The sequence below is a fragment of the Calidris pugnax genome, unplaced genomic scaffold, assembly GCF_001431845.1.
Source record: "Calidris pugnax isolate Ruff unplaced genomic scaffold, ASM143184v1 scaffold51, whole genome shotgun sequence".
In the NCBI taxonomy this organism is placed as follows: domain Eukaryota; kingdom Metazoa; phylum Chordata; class Aves; order Charadriiformes; family Scolopacidae; genus Calidris; species Calidris pugnax.
The window spans coordinates 7,330,418-7,352,268 of NW_015090797.1; the positions used below are offsets into that span (position 1 = coordinate 7,330,418).

Consider the following 21,851-nt stretch of genomic DNA (forward strand, 5'->3'; position numbering starts at 1 on the left):
TATAACATATATCCTACCATGACTATAGAATGTGTAAGTGTATATGTGTTCAAATCTAATAAAACAGAAATGCTTTGGGTATACAGACACATAGGCCGTAGCCCCATAGCTAATCTTCACCCAAAAAAAAAGTTAAAAAATATCGAAGCATCACTTACTTTCTGAATTTTTCTGGACCCCCTAATACTCCCAGCACAGGTGAACAGGCCCAAAACATTGCAGTTTTGGCTGCAACTATCACAGAATCACAGAATGATTAGGAAAGGGATCTTAGAGATCATGGAGTTCCACCCCGCCCTGCCATGGGCAGGGACACCTCCCACCAGACCAGGTTGCTCAAAGCCCCATCCAGCCTGGCCTTGAACCCCTCCAGGGATGGGGCATCCACAGCTTCTCTGGGCAACCTGTTCCACTGCTTCACCACACTCACAGGAAAGAATTTCTTCCTAATATCTAATCTAAATCTCCCCTCTTCCAAATTAAAACTGTTACCTCTTGTCCTGTCACTGCACTTCCTGACAAAGAGTCCCTCCCCATCTCTCCTGAAGGCTCCCTTCAGATATTGGACGACTGTTATGAGGTCTCCATGGAAGTCTTCCTTCTCTTCTCCAGGTTGAACAACCCCAGCTCTCATCTATCAACATCTGTTAAAGGTGTGTACACAAGCACGCGCCTGGGTGTTCCAAATAGATAGATCTCATGTAGAGACCTGGGGCAGAAACAGGATTTATTAACTCTACAGAAGCGTGATGACAACGGTTCTCCTTTAACACCCTTCAGTGACCTGTTTTTCTACTGTTTCAACCGTTGTGCTCAAAATACACCCCACCACTCAAAAGAGACAGGGTAGTCAATTGATGCTGACCGGCACCCTGCGAGAGGCACAGCTCAGCAGTCCCCAATTAGAGCCACAGTTACACCAAGGCATTAAGTGCCAACATTCCAATTGCTTAAATTAATACAGGCTTGGAGGTGCAAAGGTACTAAACTGACCACTTCTTACACATCCAGGATCTTTAGGCTATTTTATTTGTTTTTTCTTGATATTGATACATTTTCTTGATATATAATATATATACTGCAATGACTATAAAACATGTAAGCTTATATGTGTTCAAATCAAATAGAAATGCTTTGGGTATACAGACACGTAGGCCATAGCCCCATAGCTAATCTTCACCAAAAAAAAGTTAAAAAATATCGACGCATTACTTACTTTCTGAATTTTTCTGGACCTCTAATACTCCCAGCACAGGTAAACAGGCCCAAAACATAGCAGTTTGGGGTGCAACTATCACAGAATCATAGAATGGTTAGCACTGAAAAGGACCTTAAAGATTATCAAGTTCCAACCCCCCTGCCCTGGGCAGGGACACCTCCCACCAGACCAGGTTGCTCCAAGCCCCATCCAGCCTGGCCTTGAACCCCTCCAGGGATGGGGTAGCCACAGCTTCTCTGGGCAACCTGTTCCAGTGGCTCACCACCCTCACAGGAAAGAATTTCTTCCTGAGATCTAATCTAAATCTCCCCTCTTCCAATTTAAAACCATTACCCCTTGTCCTGTCACTGCACTTCCTGACACAGAGTCCCTCCCCATCTCTCCTGTAGCTCCCTTCAGATATTGGAAGGCTGTTATGAGGTCTCCCTGGAGCCTTCTCTTCTCCAGGCTGAACAACCCCAGCTCTCATCTATCAGCATCTGTTAAAGGTGTGTACACAAGCACGCGCCTGGGTGTTCCAAATAGATAGATCTCATGTAGAGACCTGGGGCAGAAACAGGATTTATTAACTCTACATGAGCGTGATGACAAAGGTTCTCCTTTAACACCCTTCAGTGACCTGTAGAAATTCTTAATTAGGAGGTAAGACACTCGCAACGCTCCTCCCACCACAGGAAAAAAATCTGCTCCTTACTCTGTAATTTTGCCTCAGTAAAATACACAGTGAAAACCACCTGCTAAAGCAAGTCCCAAGACAAACAGGTAAATGGCAAATTTAAGTCCAACAAGCAAAAGGCAGGGAAAGAAAAGCAAGGCTGCCACCCATGATCAGCATCATAGAATTGAGAGAAAAATACAGAGCAACTATTCAGCAATGCAGTGATATACCATAAATCCGTGGCCTGAAACTGTCTGTTAAAAGCATGAAATAGAATTAATATACAGAGCAAAAATGTAGTGCGTTTCCTGAGAGTAGCCATAGAAATAGTAATTTAGCAGCTGTCACATTTCTTGCATTTAAAATAAAATATAATATTATTTTATAATAAAATAAAATAAATAAATATAAATATAAAATATATAAAAATAATAAAATAACAAAAAAATTATAGTGAAATCATGATAAAAACTAGCATTAACCTAAGAATTTTTTGAGGGCAAAAAACCTTAAAATTAGTCAATTTATACCATCAGTTTAAACCCAGGCTTCAAAACGAAGAACTACACTGAACGTTTGCCAAATTAGTTGTAAACTCAAGACCTTTAGTGAAAAAGTCGTGGTGACTCAGGCTGAGCAGGGGGTTGGACAGGACAACCTTGGGAGATCCCTTCCACCCTCAACCACTGGTGAGTCCGACACCGCTGTGTGTGTCAACACCCAACTCAATTCTCAGCCAGTATTTGAGTCTGGGGAGCAGATTTTTCCCAGTGCTGCTGGGTATTATACGTGCATGTTGTTAATATGAGTGTTAATACAGGGAGTGTTAAAGGAAGTCACTGTTTATTTGTTATCGTCGCTGCTTTAGGGCCACAGAAGGGCTTGTAAAGTGATCTGAAGGCATTGGCCACCTTCACATGCAGCGTTGAGCTGACTGACCTTTAGTAGCCAAATGTAGCCTCCAAAAAGCAACAGAGTTCTTGTATGGTAAACGCTCTATTTCCAAAATTACCAGTTTGGCCTTAAAAAAAAAAAATTCCCCGCATTACAATTTATTAATGAAAAATTTATAGGAATGAATAAGCATTACGACGCACTATTCAATCTGGCTTCCAGCTAAAGCTCCACAAACCAAGAAGGAATGCACTATTAGCTCATGCAGAAAACCTGCGCTACAAAAAGAATTCTTTAGAATTATTCAGACTCATTTTGCAGAGCAGAGAGCGGATTTTCCAGTCCTGCTATTCAACATATGTAATGACGACAATATTTAGGGAAAAGCATACTTTCTTTACACATATTTAAGCGTAAACAGGTCCTACTCATAGATCACCTTAAGGTTCAAATGAACCACGTCTGAATTTTAAAGAGCACAAGCTCCTGAGACCAACTGCAGCGCAGTTAGAGAAAAAAAGCCACGTGCTTCTCAGAGTATTCAAACCCATAGAGCCTTCCAAGAAGACTGAAAAAAAAATCCCTTTTAAATTATGGCATCCTTTCTGTGTTAAGTCTGCAGGGTAACATTTGTTTTCAATCAACTTTCTCCACCCTTCATGTTCCTTTTTGCACTTCAAAAATATAGTTGCCTTTGTCTAAAGCCAGACTTATGGAATAAAGAGATATTAGCAGTAGCACCAGAGGCTTTTCTAGTAATCGCTGTTTCCAACATGCAGCTGCATAAAAGAATTAGAGAAATCTCAGATCATCAAATTTATCCTCCAGCTTCCCCCCCATCCCCTCTGAATGTGCTCCTCATTCAAATTATATAGCTCTACACACAGCTTTATTATGGAGCAAGACAGAACACATAGGTGGCGCATAACAAGCATAGTTTCAAGAACTAGTAAGGCTGTGACACACACAAAATATGTAAACTGCATTTTTTTCAATGACTGTTCAGAATCATTACTGAATATGTTAGGAGTTTGTTTGACAGAATTTCCATTTTGAATATACATAAAGATTATAAAATGAAACACATGACAAATATTCCTAAAAACCAAAGCCATTGCTGGTAATTTATATTTTAAAAATATGATGTCATTTTAACAATAACAGATTCATCCTGGTATTCTTTTAAGTGGCAGATATCAGCAGGGAAGGACTCTTTCTTCCCTTACAGTTTGCATTACGGCACTTTATTTTAATCTATTTATTTAGGTGCTTCACAAGTTCACTTTCATATATTGCTCACGTGTCTCTGAGTTATATAAATGTCAGTCACATCTTTGTTGATCTTCAGCTAGAAATCAAGCCAACGTCCATAGCAGCATAAATCATCACTGCTACTGTCCACGTATAACCTATAGATATTTTTTAACCTGGGCAACAATAAACTGAGATAAGAAAGCTCAGATTTTTTTTTTTTACAGCTAAAGATGAAAGACTTTTCAAAGTCAAAAAAAATTTGACTTTTTTTTTTTAAATTCTCAGCATGGAGTTGTGTACTTGCCTCACTCATGTTCTCAGGACACCATCCCAGAGCCTGCAATGAACTTCATGGTAGGTCAAACATGCAGAGCAGCAAGACACACAGGTCTTAGTGCTTAATGAGATCAGGGTATCAGAAAAAGTTTAATTTTTGTATGCCCCAGCAAAGACTGTTACTTTTGGGTGCAGAGTCCTGTAGAGCAGTCATCAAATTTGCAGTTTTACCCAACTCAGGAGGCTTGACAAACACATCCTTTCCTCCACAGACAAAATATCTGGGGACCTTTTACTTCTCTTTGAAGTAGACTACTCAGTAAAAGATTGGGGTCTTAGGTTGCAATGACAATCCTTGCTGGACTGGACGTTGCCACGTAGATCCATTGCTGGTACTGAAGGAGTAACTGTCCTCCCAGAAATGGAAGGACCCTGTGCCTCCTGGTGGCTTCAGGGAGATCGTTTGTCCCTGAAGGACAAACAATATTCACAGCAGTCGAGAGGTTATCTGAGGGTGGGAAAGTTGTGTCAGTGGGGTAAGAGACACCAAGGCTCCTAAACACTTGGTGTATTAGAAGGAATGAATCACGCTACGTGTGCAGCTTCTTAAACCACTTGTGACTCAGTTGACCACAGGAACTGCACCAGATCACAGACAGAACTGAATTCCCATTTAGTTGAAAGTCAAAAACTCAGTGATAAAAAAAAAATGCATCATGATTTTTTTTTCCCTTAAGCCTGTTCTATAGATCTATGTTATTTACATATTTGACACTAGGCAGTACTCAACTATGGTATATTGTTCTTCCAGCAGAAGGCACATTTTTTTGATAATTTAAAAAAAAAAAAAAAAAAAAAAAAAAAGAAAGAGAGAAAGAAAGAAAAGAAAGAAAGAATAAAACAAAATTTAAAAACCCACCTAAGAACTTAGTAACAATTTGCCTTTCTTCAATTTCTCTCTCTAGCTAGCTGGAAATTTTCCAGTGGAACAGTGTTTTGCTTTTTTTAATTGGAAATGACAGTTTTAAAAAAAAAAAAAAAAAAAAAGAAGTCAGTACATCAACTCGCAAACTTGACAATCGGGTAAGAATGCAACTTGACAAAATGACATTCTGTTTTCCAGAGATCAACTGTCTTAGATTTATTTCATCAAAGGTGTGATACAATTACAAGCCCATGCATTTCATAAAAATCTGAACTTCAAATTGCGATGGAACAAAATTTTAAATAAAGCATATACAGATGTTTCTGGGGATTCAAGTGGACTGGTTAGTCTGGAGGAATATTATTTGCAACATATGGGCAGAAACATTGACATTTTCATGTGATCATTTCTTAATCTCTTTTCCTCCTCCTCTCCACACCTTCTGAAGATAAATCACAGTTGAATAACTCTATGGATTAAGTCCTAGACATAAGCTTATAGTTGAATCCAGAATTTCACCTTCCATTGGCTACACATGTAAAGTACATCTTTTTACCCTGTTATTAAAAAAATAAAATAAATTAGACTACATTTCTAATGCGTAGCCAATATAACTATTTTGAAAAAGTCATGTATCCATTTAATATGCCGACAAAATTAATTTCTGTCTACTTCAATTATTTTTTATCGTTCCAAGATAATTCTTCTAATTCCTGAATGTTGTTGAATATTAATGCCTTTCGTAGAAAATTTAGGTATTTCTACGTAATGAAACTGCTGGAGGAATCAGAGAGAAGCTACAACAGATTAACATGAAATAAATATTATAGATAGTATTTAAAAGGCACACAAATACTTCAAACACATACAGTTTCAAATCTTTATTGTTTTAAAATTCTACATGTCTTTTACAATTACAATAATTTGTTACTTAAATGACTCTTGTATGGTTAATGTACAATGAGTTTTTTCCTGAAACTCAACCATGAAATACAATTTCATCAATATGATTTTTCTAAACAGATTAATACAAGATTTCTGTTTCGTTGGGAAGAACAAGTGCTTCACTTTGAACAAACGGCACAGACTTCTTCCCTTCAGAATCTGTGTGATCAATCCATCGAAAGTGCTTTTGAAGATTGCAGATCTAACTGTGACTGATTTTCAAAATCAGTCTATCAAATTACAAGTTTTTTTTTTTAACATTAAAGAGCATTTTCATGTAATGAAACAAGTTGCAGTAGTTATTTTTATTCATCTACTGAGGCAAACTCATGTTGAAGAAAAATTATATGATTATCTGCATGCAATGAACACTCCTCTTTAAATAGTTGATGAATTTTACACATATAAAGAATCTGTTAAAGAGTGCAAGTACTTTGATAATGATTTCACAAAAGGACGTATGCTGGTAATAATGGTAACTAACATTTAACATCTAAATACAAGCTAATGTATATTTAACAGGCAATTAACATGGCTTAACAAACCATGTTCCATGTGGTTGCCCTTTGAGAAAATGAACTCATTTGGTCCACACTCCTAAAGTTATCTGGGTAAAAAAACTGGAACAGTTAGGGCCAGAGTTTTTGATGAAATTCTTGTTTCTAAAATGTGACCTGTTAAAAAGTAAAAGCAGTACATCAATGACGTATCTTGTCACATGACCTCAGTATAAAAAGATGGCCTGGTATTTGGAGCGATGAACGAGCACTGAAGGACAAGTCAAAAAAGAATGGAGACAGAATGAACTAAAACTTTGTTGTGTTATACTTTCTTGTTCCACGGTACTGCTTTCACTCTGTAGAATTTTGTACCCAAAGGAACTTTAAATCTGTTTTGTGCCTACAAAGAAAAAAAAAATAAATTAGATTAGAAATGTGGGGTTATTCTCCCATTTTTCTATTTTTAAGCAGAAACTGATTCCCACCCCTCAGCATTTGTGAGACCCTGTGGAGCCTGGCAAGGTTCTGGGCAGAATGGACACAACTACCCAACCCACTGCTGAGTTATTAGTTTTTCTACTTTCCCTTCTCTTGACATTCACTGACTAAAACCAGAGCAGGAATGGCAGAACCGAGGTTAATTTTCGTCTCACTTATTATGCAGAGAGAACTTTTCACAATTGTTACAAGTATTAAAACTGATTTATTCATTTTATCAGATGATACTCCATTGCTATTTCCTTACCTTTTTTGCCTGGCAATATTCCTTTTCCATCACTTTTCCTAGCACCCAAGGTCTCCTAGATGCACCTGAAGCTAAAAAGACAATATTTATTATTTTAGATAATCACCCATGGGTAACAGCATATTATATTCAATATGGTTAAAGCTTATTTGCTAAAATAATCCCACTGAAAGCAGAAGTTACTAAAAAAAAAAACCCTTTCAAAAAGAAATTAACAAAAATTAAATGAGTTCAGGTATCAAGACAGGTCACCGATGTTTTCAAACAAAAAATTTGATTTTGTAGTTTAGATTTTGTTTTAAAAGCTAACATTAGAAGAAACAAGAGCACATTCAAACTGAAATTAATTTAAAGATTCAAAATTTTTCTCATCAACAAAGCTTGACTACTTCAAAGGAGAGAAAGTCTTCTTTACTCAGCTATTATCACTACTTCTACTGAAACATTTGCTTATTTTTCTGTATTAGTGATGGAAATTAGTTATTCATAAATAATAATTTTAAAGCCCTACAAGTCTACTAGTTTTGGTTGTAGTCCTCAGCGTACCCAATACTGCTCAAAAAGGAGAAACGGAAAAAACCTCCATAATAAACTGACATATCAAAAGAGCAACAAGTGGACATAAACTTGCATCTTGTACCCATTTCGTAACAGTAAGGAAATGCGTGTTTGTCTCATACCCTAGGAAATTATATCCATTTTACTTGCTTTGCTCTTTTCTAACTATCACTAATCACGGCATGAAGAAAACATCAAAACAGACGGAAGGAACAGCTCACATATGCTCTGCATAACACTGAAAATCAATGCTTTTCTAAGCACGACCATTTATGAGATATTCCAGTGAGTAGAACATGAGTCACTCAAGAACCGGAGTTTGAAAATTTAATCTTACCCTTCAAGATTGATTTGGCTACTGACAATGGAGTAGATTCTGCTCTACTCCACACTCCTACAAATCAGTGTAAAGTATTTATATCCCATCTGAATGTTCTACAACTAATATTTAGATTACAAAAAAACATAAGCATTTTTGAATTCGCTTGCCTGAGAGACTCCATTGATCTAACAAAGATAGAAATATGCAAGTTGATTTCCTTACATTTGCAGATGAAAACCATTTTTGAATTTGCTTGCCTGAGAGACTCTGTTGATCTAACAAAGATAGAAATATGCAAGTTGTTCTCCTTACATTTGCAGATGAAAACCTCCATATCATGAAGACAAGGGACAACACAGAAACCATGAAGTCCTCAACAATTTCAGCATTGTCACAGCATTCTAAATGCTTTTAATGGAGACAGAGACACCCTACAATAGCTAAATCCCTGACACTTAATACTGCAGTTGGTTCTATACAAGATTAAAAACTTGATATATACCTCTTGGTACAAAAGGGCCATTTAGATGCAGTGCTAAGGGACATGGTGTAGGGGATGACTTTGTAGAGTAGGGTAGATGGTTGGACTCGATGATCCCAAGGGTCTCTTCCAACCTAGACGATTCTATGATTCTATGATTTAGATGCAACATTTTGGCAGCCCTTGAAACAATAATTACCAGTAGCTAGGTCCACACCAATTTCCTAAAGTAAATGGTTAAGTCTTCGTGTTTGCTTTATGTGAAGTTCTCTCAGATTCAAGACTAACCAGTTAGCAAGTAGTAAGCAATGGAGCAAGCCAAGTCCATTTGAAAACAGACAGGTCAGTGAATTGTGTACTGGTGTCATCTACAGACTGACATGTCTTCTACCTGATATATGTAACCAATAACAAGGAAATAAATCATGTATCACATAGTTATGCATGCGCTACTAATGCCTTGTGTACTAGCGTAATCTACAGACTGACATGTCTTCTACCTTATATATGTAAACCAATAACAAGGAAATAAATCATATATCACATAGTTATGCATGCGCTACTAATGCCATAATAGACATAATAGATTCTGAATTAAGTAAGATAGGAGTTCTTCCTGTAAACACATAGGGGACAGATTCTTCTTCAGCAGTCTCAGAATGCAGATGGAGCTTGGTAGTCTTCTGGAGACTACACAATTATTTCAGAGCTATCATCTTTCACCATAACTGAAATCCATGACTCTGCTCAGAGTAAGTTGACAGCTTCTGACATGCAATAACTATAGAAACTTCTATTGATACACTAGAATTAATATAAAATATTCTTAGACATTTCTGCAAAGCTGGGAGCACGGGTGGATTTGCAAAAAATACTAGGTGTGACAGTTTAAAGAAGTTTATACAAATTTAACGTAGGACAGTTTAGTGCAAAGTATTGTTGTTTTTCCTCATAAAAAAAAAAAGAGTAGTACATCAATTTAACTAAGTTTACATAGCTGCCAAAAACAGCCAACAAATAACCTGAAGATTAAGGGAGGAAAAAAGCCAATGCGCCATCAACTGCAATACCATACAGAAACTTCTACTGATAAATTAGAATTAATATAAAACATTCTTAGACATTTCTGCAAAGTTGGGAGCACAGGTAGATTTGCAAAAAATACTAGGTGTGATAGTTTAAAGATGTTTATACAAATTTAATGTAGGACATAGTTTAGTGCAAAGTATTGTTATTTTTCCTCTTAAAAAAAAAAAAAAAAAAAGAGTAGTACATCAACTTAACCAAGTTTACATAGCTGCCAAAAATAATCTTCAGGTTATTTGTTGGCTAAGGGAGGAAAAAAGCCAATGCGCCATCAACCTGAACATAAGCAAAACATACAGAAACTGTTCTCTGAAATCTTCTAAGTCATGCTTAAATTGGGTGGAAAAACTTTATCAGCAAAAACATTGTTTGCAAACCCCCATATACTATGGCCTACATTTTATTTCAGATACGTATTTGGATTCATAAATTCCAGTCACTTTGCAGAAGTCAAGCTACAGAGAAAACAAATTTTATCCCAAGAATCTTCAAAGCACGTAATAAAATCAGCTATTTAAAAAAGAATTAATATGTAGTTTTGACAGAAGTGTTACCTTGAGTTTTGTCTTAACTTTCCCCATCAGAAAAAGACACTGAAAATGTAAATCCAGATAAAAATATTTCTAAGACCTACACAGTTAGACATTATTATTCATGCCACTGAATAGGTAATTGGCCTGACGGGAATATTTTCCCCATAGACATATTAACATACACTGGGTGTGTACAAAATTGGCATTTTCTCTAGGGTTGGGGGTTTTTTGGTTTGGTTTTGTGGTGTTTTTTTTTTTTTAACAGCTTACTTTGAAGATGCAGGTATTTTTCCCTATTTTTCCAAGACATTAATATCCATATAATTTTTTATTTAAAATGTTCAGCCATGAAAAATGCTTAGCTTTAGCACAAATAACGAAAGCTACAAAGATAGCCGATAGTTATCTATATTACATGCTTCTCATTTACCACATACATATTTATAAACTCACTTAAGCATTAGAAAGTTTAGAGTGTTACTTATAGGAGGAGATAATAATTGGAAGTAATCTGACACTTACCACACTCACCTGGTTTGAGATCCAGTGCAGCAAGAGACTCTGAGTGCAAGAAATACAAGGTTGGACTAACAGTAAACAATACATAGTTGTCATGCCTTTCATCCAAGATGATGAGAACCAAATCGCCAACCTGAAAACTGGGGGGGGAAAAATAAATAAAATCAAGGAACTTTAACTGAAAAGAAAACTATAGAAGTTTAAAGCTACATTAATTACACTACCAATTTTTTTTAAAGTACTGCACAGGCTGAGATTTAGCTGAACAGCAGCACAGATGTTTCTACTTGCTACACCAGCTCATATACATTTTATATTTTCTGAAGTCAACAGAAATTCTACCTTTTAAAAATTGGTTTTGAAATGTTTTTCTACATACATCAGCTCAAATTATTGTTTTCAGAAGAAATGACAGCTTTGCTTTTACCTACTAACATTTCAATTTTATATTATTTTATTCACCAATGCTTATGTTAATGATCTCTGTACTAGTGTTTACAAACACTCTTTTGATATTTTAAACTGAAGTCAATTTGAACATGGAATAATACAGCAAAACATTTATGTAGCTATTCAATCTTAGAAATCTGTTTCTTTCTGACACCAGAATAACAGAAGCAGCCACAAAGTTCCCATGCCAAGTTTCAGTAACAGAACTCCAACAACTTTTTCTGTCTCCAACTTCTGCTTCACAGTGCAAATGTGTTGTAAATGTACTATTTACCCATAAATGAAATGAAGTCTAAAATAGATATAAATGAAGCTTTATACTATGAGAGGGCTCTACAAATAAGTATTACTATTACTCTGGGGATGGGGAGGTAGTCAATAACTGACAGCTAAACTATAGAGATGATCTATATATTTTTTTAGCACACAGCAAGAACATAAAAACTGTGACATTCTTTAACTATATACTTATTATTGAATGCATATCCATCTGTTTATATGAAAATCAACATGTACTTACTCTCTAATTGCTATTTTTTCAGAATGTCTCGAGGATACTGACGACATGCTCTGGGACATCTATATAAAAAAACAGAAAAGCTATCAAGTATTGGCAAGCTATGATGAAATGTACATTGCAGGTAACAGTATGGTTAAGACAAAATAAATCATTTATTATTGATTTCAAACAGTCTATTCTTGCAGATCTTATATTCACTCAGGAAAACAGCACACCTTTCTGTCATCCTGTTCTGTAGCAGGGTTGGTTGGTTTTTGTTTGTTTGGGCCTTTGTCTCTTTTTTTTTTTAATTAAATAGCTACCCTTTCTTTCGAAATTTCTTACATAATCGACTTCTCCCTCATTATTTTAAACTGAAAAGCGCTTTCTAGATCAGTGCCAGTGAAGATTTGCTCTGAGCATGCCAAGAGCTATGACACAGCTGTGTACTCTCACACAGAAGCCACTGGCATTGTCCAAAAGGCAAAACATTGGAGGTTAAATACGTTTCTTGCAATTAAACTATGGATTTTGAACTTGATATGGTCTCCCAGTTTTACTAAGGACTCCCTGGAATAAAACGAGTCAAATTTACTAAGAACAAACAAAGGCTCCATTAAGAATTATGTCCAAAACCTTGCATATCTCCTATAGGCACAGTATTTACCTTTAAATCTGTTTAAATTAATTAATACTGGCACATGAACCAACTTTAATTGGATAACTAGATCTAAAAATGAATATAAGCATACATACACTTTCTACAATAATTGTGATAATAAGAAATGAAAATAGGCAACACTACTTCATATCTACTAAGCGATACATAGCCCACATCCAAGCAAGTAGATAGAGAAGCTGATCTGATGTAAACACGTCCATTTCATTACCCTTTGGTAACTTCCTTACAGAAGACAATTCATAATTGCCCTGTAGCAACTCTGACGAGAGGTCTCAGAATTTTTCCATAGGTTCCTACTTCCTGAACCATTTATAAGCACTTCTGAAATCTATATTACCTATATACACATGATTTTTTCAGCTGTAACTCAAATATTATTACCTACAGCATATTTCCTGTTGTCAGTCTTCTGATGACACTTTCAGCAGTTTTATTTATGGAGTCCAACTTCAGACCAACTTTTTTTGTTTTTTAGAGACTACATTTTGACCTATTGCCACTGTACTTTTCTTTCCTGAAAGACTGCTCTGTTGAGGTACCTCTGAAAGGTTATCAAGTTGCCTAGTTGCCACTTGTCTTAGCAACAAAAACATTTTTGAAGCTAATAAAACACATTTTTAGATTTTAACAAACTGAAATTTGTAGACTTATTCTTTTCATAAACTTAAAACATACACTGCACAAATACTTACCAATCTTTGATTTAATCTCTTATTTTCCTCTTCTTTCAACTGCAAAGTCTGAAATAAAATATTATCTAATTAACTTATATGGTATAAACATTTTTAAAAAAGTTTTAATGTGACCAGAACCACATGACTTATACAATATAGATATTTACTATAGCTTTCAGTTTTAAAACAATATCAAAACATCTTCAGAACAAAGACACATTAAAAAAAAAATTGAAGTCTAGCAATTACCACAATGCCACACTTAACTCCATACTCATCCTTCTCCGAAATACATTTCACTGATAGAACAGCAAGAGAAATGTAATGTATTACTATTCTGTAGCTTCTACCCATGACAAATCCTTTGTGAACAGATGACAGAATAAAGCATATAAGGACTCCAAGTGAGAAACATCTACCAAAAATTAAGGTATGTATTTGGGAGAAGCAAGGGGGGTGAGGTATAAACTTGCAATTCTGGCCTGTAGGAGCATGACCTCAGAAAATTGTCATTTTAAGCACATAAGTGTTATTTCACTTTTTACAGAAGGAATATTGCCAAGATTATAGTGCATCTCAGGTAGAATTAAAAATGATCTGAGTAGGAGCAGCCTAAGAAGAGAAATTACCCATTTCCAAGAGAAACATGTAAATAAATCTTAATTGCTGTCCAGCTGCTTTGGATGGCTTAATTTGAAAAAATAATCAAAACATTATTTTTTTTGCTACAGAAATTCCCTAGAGCAATGGCCTGTGCCTCCTAAGAGGAAATATTGCACCTGACTCAATTCATACTGAAGCCTATATAAACAGAATAAACAAACTTTAAGTTAAGTATAATGCATTAATACTTATATAAAATTACTTCAACAAATTATACTGATCTGAAATGAGTACAACAAAAAACCATTCCCTGGAATTACATTTATAAGCCTTACAGATACTATATTGCATCAGAATATAACTGACCAAAGGACAACTTCACACATACACGTTTAAGTACTTAGTTGTAATGCTTAACTTCACAAACAATCTACTCACTCTTTCCAGCAACATTATCCTCTGCTTTTCTTCAGACATATGGACATTTTCACTAAAAGAAAAAGAAGAAAATAGGTTAAAAATTTAAAAAAAAATAATTATTTTTGATGATGAAAAATTCTCTTTCCCGTCCCCTCCATGTTCACCCAGTGATGAGAGTTGTGCTTTACTAGCACAAAAAGACACCTTGAGAATCAGCATTAACATTTGTGGCAGGTTTTGGGGGTTGGTTTGTTGTGGGTTTTTTTCTTTAAACCCAAGTAGCTTCTTTGTTGCATCAAGCCAATGAATTTTCAGTCACTGTTTTGTTTATAAAGTTACATGGGACCATTTATGCATATTTTGCATTATTTTTAAAACATCAGGATGAAAAATACAGCTTCAAATGCTTTAGCAGTTAACCCTTGATATTGTGGTTCAGCTCTACAATATCAGATTTTCTTCATCTTTGTAGTTTAAAGGCTCTGTGCCCTGGGACTGTCTAGTAGAGAGATACTAATGTAAACTTGCTAATTGCCTCTTGCTGATCTGTGAGATAAACTGAGCACTGGGCCATGATAAGATAATGCCAACATCCTAATAAGAAATCTCCTAAAAACACAGAGAGAAATTCCTAATAGAACCAAAATGTATTTTTAAAGGCAGGTTAATAGGGAAGAAACAGTATCTTTTGTAGTCCAAACTGATTCAATTGGGGGGAAAAAAAAGGACAAGTTTTTGGACATGTAGTCCATTCATCCAGTCTGACAAAACATGCTATAAAACCAAGCAAAATGCCAAGTAGAACTAAGAAAATTTAATTTAAGCCATGCTAATCATTACTTCATTTCTGTTAAAAGGCTGTTTAGCTCTCATGTAATAGGAAGAAGTCAACAGAAACCTGTAATAATTTCTGCCTATTTATTACCTGACTTGTAGTACATTGAGCCAAAGTTTTTTGTTCTCAGGTTTACCTTTTCAGGTTTTTTGTAAACCTGCCGTGAAAGTTCAGGACTAGAATTACTGAAAGAAACAGTTCTCCTCCTAAAGATAGGGCATTTCAGTGGTTTTTTTGATTATCAGTGCAAGTTTAGCTTGGTAAGCAACAACTGTTTTCATCATTGCTTCCATGTTAGTTAGTGCACTGTATGTATTATTCTGGGTTAGACAGCACTGGTTGTGATGGGCACTGATTATAGCAAATGGAAGGAAATCTAACAATTCTGCTTTTGCTTCTCTGGCAAAACCTCATTCCACTTGCATATTTCCCAGTGAGGTTCTTTACTTCTGTGAGAGGTAAGCAGAAGTCTGAGAGAATGCATGGGTTGCAATTAACCAGGAGCTCACAGTCAGTTACTGTGTTCTCCTTTCACACCACAGTAAAAATTTGCCAGCTGTATCAAGTGGGTGATTCAAAGATGCAGCCAATTTCTTCAGGTAAGTGTTCTTAATGAGCAAGAAGCAGCCCTTAATCACATTAGGGGTATAATGAAATAAGTGTGGGATTCTAAGCTTTTTTTCATGCAAATGAGTACAACAAGCATTACACTGTAGAGTTCTGGAGCATAAACACTATTCCGAGAAGTCTCAGAAATAAGAGTGTATGAATTTTATTTTATTTTTATAATAAGATGACGAGATCTGTCTTCCCAAAACACCTCATTGCACTGAGATTACTGGAACAAAGCAGGCTCACTGTTTATTCAGAGTAACATGACACAGCCTACGATATTTATCAACTTCACAAATTAGTCTATGGAAGGATTCTATCTGGGAGAAAGGAAATAACAATACAACCATAACTGATGTATTAAAAGTCTACTAAAAAACTACCACAGGTGTAAAATCATAAAATAAAACAATCCATGTGACTGCTAATATTTAGAAGTGCCTTCCAATTCAAATCCAAATTTCCTTAAACACCTTAAACATTGTAGGAAAGGATCTTAAAATGAGTGTTCCTAGTACAAGAGAATAAAAGACATGCAATCTTCCACCACAAGGAGGTAGAATGCATTAGCATGAAGAACAGTTCTCATGAATTAGTAAAACCTACTATGTGGTGACTATTTCAGTTTTCTCTTCAGCTGCTACAGCAGAAACATAATCATGCTGTAGATTTTTAATTTTTTCTAGTTTTCCCCAGGTTTTATTTGGAGTTAAGGAAAAAAAAAAAACCACAAACCAATTGGAATGCCCTGGACAAAACTTCTTCACCCTTTTTTCCAGAATTCTCTCCCAGTAACCTACTCTGAATGGATTATCACATTGAACTGAGCATGATACTAGCTGAGTATTTTCTAATAATGAGTCCTATTTTAATGCATTCATTTCACGTGCTATTCATTTTCTCTTATTATAGTCAGAAAGTACATGTAATAGAATGCGCTCATTTTAGTAGAGAATTTTTAAGCCTAACATTCTATTTGTTAAGAGAAATCTATGACAATTGTTAAGAAAATTGCAAAAAAAATAGGACATTTGCATGCATTATCAGAACCTTGTCTCTTGGAAAAGAGACATTGGACAGTCTTCACTATTAAAAACCTTCACAAAATTACTTCAGGTGCATTTAAAGTAAGAGTCAAGGAACGTGATGTAGGTTTTCATGGAACTAATTATTGAAATAAGAAAATATATCCACAGGAGGCTGGATTTCTGACAACAACCAACAGGACAGCTTTGTACCAGTCAGAATTATTAAGTTCAGAAGACTTCCTAATCACCTACTGAGACCAGATCACCGTCTAGTAGCTCTACACATAGACTCTGCAGTTACCAGGTAAGGCATTACATGCCAATACTAAAGTGTACTGCTATTGCAGGGCACCCAAAATAGAAAATACAGTGAAGCTGATGATGGCAACAGTACGGCTATTGTAGGGCAGTAGAAAATACAGTGAAGCTGATGATGGCAACAGAACTCTATTCTGATCTTCATAATCATGTCAGTATTTCAAGTATTGGTGCAGACACCCACCTGCAAACTAGCTACTGCTTAATTAAGCCTCCATACAAAAAGGGTGATAAACAGTTAAATATGTGCAATATCAACATGATATTATTTGAATCTGTTATAAATTCAGATTATCAACCAGATCCGAACACAAGACAACTGATTTTACATGAAAAGTTTAGTTTGAAGTACATAAATTTCTTGCCCTAGCTGCTTTCCTCAAGCGAGGGTTTAAACCATTGCAGTTTTTTCCCAGTCCCCTCACAGCTTTCAGTAAGTCAGCAGTGCATCACAGCTGACAGTACTGATGATTCAGAGGTTATACAAAAAAAGGGATGCTGAATACCTGTCTTTCTCTCCAATAATACAGAACATCAATCCATCAAGGCCACTTAACCAACCTCAGTCCCATTACTTGTTTTGAATCCTGAGGACTAGCCCAATTTCTAATAGGTATAGCTATCGCCCATTCCTCTTCCTCAAGGAATGTTATTATGCTACCTTACAGCCATCATGTACACAAACAAGAATGAAATTTTTTTATTTTTAAACAAGAGCCAGCCATTGTTTAAGAGATATGCCAGTAACATGCAGCCACCCAGCTCATCCTAGGCCACCATTGCAATTGCTCTCCTCTTTGACTTACATTTCATATACTTAAGTCTATTTTTTCATCTCATAATTGCAAGGCAAAAACTTCACCTTTAAGTTGCATACTTCTAAGTCATCAAAAACATGTTTCTGATGACTGACACCCCAATTGTATGCGTGCATTTAAAAGAATATTTTTAGCAGGAACATCAAAGCCGAAGGAGCATTAAACATGCTCATTTGTAGTTCACAACACCCAACAGCACACATTTAAAGAACAGGAGCGTGCTTCATGTATTTCTGCTACACTGCCCCACACTTACTGCACAGCCATCATACTGGTTTCCATCGCAGAGTCCAGTCTCCCTTCAGCTGCAATGTCAGAGACCAGTCTGTCTGTGTCAGTGGGAACATCAGCTGCGCAGGCTCCACAAACCTCTGAAGCTGCTGCCGCGTAGGTTGATGGAGAAAAATTACTACTTCTCAGTTTATTAACTTCTTCTTCAAGCTTTTTCTTCTCTTCAAGTAAGCGAGCTCGATCTTCGGAAAGTGTTTCAATCAAATCTATGACAAGTAAATAAAAAATTCTAACAGCAGCAGCACTAGGGATCAAAACCAATCCCTACTGAATAGAATTATCCTATTAGAAAATGAGTAATTTTTTAGAACTTTGCTTACCCTTATCTTTTTCTTGCTGTTGTGTTAGCACTTTTAATTTGTCACTAAGATCATTAATTATGTTTTCTTTTTTCATTTTCTCTCTTGCCAGAACAGTGTTGAAGTTGGTCTGAAAACAGAAAGAGGTATTACTGAAATAAGAGATGTACTGCATTACATTTCTTGTAATGCAAAATTCATCACTAGAACAATAAAGTACCCAAAGATATTGCTTCTTTCAATTTCCTAAATTATAATTAAATGAGGAAGCAAACTTGTTTACAGATTGTTTCAGTGACGAGATAATTTGTCTGAAGATTTTATTTTGAGGTTTCTCTCTAACATTTTTTTTTCATTTTTATCCCTGCTGTTCCCAAGTCAAATATACACATAGTAAAATTATAAAGAAATCATCATTAAATAAAAAAATAATTTGTAAATTTTTTTTTTAAACACAATACTTTATATTCCAATAAATGTCCCACAGTTGCATGTCTTGTAATAAGAACAGTTTCTTTAAGGATTAAAATGGCTACTGAGAAAAAACTGCACTGCATAAAGATATGTTACATGCAACATAAAAGAAAAACATAATTATTAATACACTAGAATAATATACTGGAATCTGCATTAAAAACAGATTTCAAATCCTGTGCTAATTCCTAGGTGAACAATTAAAGCAGAAGTTATAGAGGAATCCTAATTAGCTTGAATAACTGAACATATCCTTCTGTATCAGCCTGACCACTCAGCTTCTTGAATCCTTCCACCAACCATTAAGCCCTCTCTCCTCCTACTCTTACAGTTGTGCTGAAGAGACAGACAAACACTAACAAAAAATCATCTGTTAAAAGGATATTTTAAATTACAGTTTCATTTTTTTTGGTGAATTTTACAATCCAGTCATGACCTATGACTATCAACTGCCACTCTCAAACAAGCTTCACATACATAAGTAACACTTCCAATACAACTTTACTTTTTTTTTAAAGAAAAAACAGAAACAAAACCAAAAGGTTCCATCTTTCACTGGAATTTGCTGTTAACAAACGTTCCCTACCATGCTCTGCTGCATGAATGAAGAAAATTATTAAATATTGAGGAAAATGGGTTATTAAGGCAGATTCTGATGAAAAAAGAAATCTTATGATTACTCATGTTATGTATAAAATATTTCAGTTAGATATACTGAGGCTCACTGCAGCATTAGTGTCTGCAGTCCAAAACTTCAAAAATATTCCTTCTTTCTGTCTGCAATTTTCTGCTCTCTGCCCCAAGTGATTCACAGCCTTCATTCACCAAGCTGGCTGATCACTACGCTGTCTCTTTGTCCTTATTTGATCCCACCATCACTAAAGTAAGTAGAGGTGCTTAAAACAGAAAATCCTTTCTTAGTATTTAAATGCAACAAAGCTGTAGATAATAGCTGTTACTAAGAGAGATTAAATTTAAGAACTTAAGACTGATCTATAAAATCTGAGAGATTCAAGATGTTTTGAAAGGAAAAAAAAATGTGTGGAGACATATATAATTATTAATCCAGTGCAATATGATTTTGTGTCAAGGTGTGGAGTACATAGTAATAAGTTTATTAAGTAAAATATGACATTTGCTTTGAACCTCAAACATCACCTGCCCAGGCTAATAAAGTTTAAAAGTCATTAAGCAGCATTCCAAACCAATTAGTATTTCAAAAAATTAATTTTTTGCTGTCCATAAATTTCGTGTTAAACAGTACTTATCTGGTATCTTTCTGGAGTTCAACAGATTAAAGGATTAAAAATTTACATCACTACTTTAATAACATAAGCAAAAGTAAAAAACAAATAAGCAAATATTGAATCTATACTGTCCAGTTCACAGATATTACAAGGCAGGGGGGTTTGGTGGTTTGGGCGGTTTTTTTGTGTGTTTTGTGTTTTGTTTTTTTTGCTTAGCATTGGATTCCATTAATCCATCACATCCTGGCTCCAGATAATAGTGCAATTTTAGAATGTACATAGAAAAAAAGTCCATAACTTCAAAACAGCAAAAGAACGTGTAATTCTCATTAGAGCAAAAGTAATAGAAAAGAATCAGTTTTACCTGCTGCTCTGCAGTGAGCGATGTCCTAATGTTCTGCATTTCTTCATTCTTTCTTTTCTCTTGTTCTTCAAGTTGCTCCAAGAACTTCATTTTTTCTTCCTGAAGCTTCTCTTGAAGTTCAGCAACCAAGCTTGATTCAGCAGATGATTCAGTGGGAGGACTTAAAAGAAAATGTTTAGGCTTTAAATTTTGCAGCATATACAGAGTCCCAGAATACATGAAATAAGTAAACACACAAGAAGTCAGAAGTTCGTTTTGAGACATTTTTTCTGAAATATTTAATAAATATGGTGTTCCAATTCAGTCATTACTAATCTTCAATTCTACTTTTTAATCATGAGCATCTCACCAAATCTCACTCTTGGGCATTCTATTTTTAAGTGTACTACACTGGCTCCAATTTTGAAGTTTTACTGAGGGGGGAGGTTTTTGTTTTCATGCTTCTAATGTAACAGAAGGCATGGGAAGTGGTAAAAAGAGGAACAATGACCATCAACTCCCTGAAGATTCTTATTATGTCAAAATGCAAAGCCTCCAGAACAATCACTTAAAGCAATTCTGCAATAAATTTAATGCTAAGGAATCCAGATGTGAAACTCAAAACTGTGGGTTGCAGAATCTGGAGAACAGTAGTTATGACTGTAAAGAAAGGAAAGCATCAACAACCATTGAGGCAGTAGTTCTGGCTTGAGTTATCAGGAACCACCACTGAAAAACAACAGGATAGAGAAATCCCTTTGTTAGGCAACATTTGTGAAAAAATGTATTATATAAGATTTCTATTATTATCATAGAATGATCTAAGTTGGAAGGGACCTTCCAGAGCATCTAGTCCAACCATCAACCTAACTCTGACAAAAAAAAACCCAAACATCACTAAACCACATCCCCTAGCACCATGTCAGGCTGTCTTCTGAACACCTCCAGGGATGGTGCCTCAACCCCTTCCCTGGGCAGCCCATTCCAATGCTTGATAACCCTTTCAGTGTAAATTTTTTTCCTAGTATCTAACCTGAACCTCCCCTGGAGAAGAGGAAGGTCTACAGGGAGACAGAATCACAGAATCTTAGTGGTTGGAAGGGACCTCTGAGATCATCGAGTCCAACCGAGACCTTATAGCAACTTCCAGTTCCTAAAGGGGACCTACAGGAGAGATGGGGAGAGACTCTTTACCAGGAAGTGTAGCGATAACAAGAGGGGTAATAGTTTAAACAAAAAGAGGGGAGATTTAGATTAGATATTAAAAAGAAATTCTTTCCAGTGAGGATGGTGAGGCACTGGAACAGGTTGCCCAGGGAAGTTGTGGATGCCCCATCCCTGGA

General features: G+C 35.7%; 1 protein-coding gene across 1 annotated transcript in view; it reads right to left on the bottom strand.

The window, feature by feature from the left end:
• Positions 1–6,092: 6,092 nt before the first annotated feature.
• The window catches only part of RB1CC1 (RB1 inducible coiled-coil 1), a 77,366-nt gene continuing 61,607 nt past the window's right edge, over positions 6,093–21,851 (bottom strand). The window contains exons 18-23 of the mRNA XM_014936967.1: positions 14,262–14,313; positions 13,239–13,286; positions 11,886–11,944; positions 10,928–11,055; positions 7,417–7,487; positions 6,093–7,071 (exon numbers count right to left, since the gene is read on the bottom strand). Of these exons, the coding sequence (XP_014792453.1) occupies positions 6,994–7,071; positions 7,417–7,487; positions 10,928–11,055; positions 11,886–11,944; positions 13,239–13,286; positions 14,262–14,313 (436 nt within the window). The 3' untranslated portion in view covers positions 6,093–6,993. The remainder of the gene's footprint in view (positions 7,072–7,416; positions 7,488–10,927; positions 11,056–11,885; positions 11,945–13,238; positions 13,287–14,261; positions 14,314–21,851) is intronic.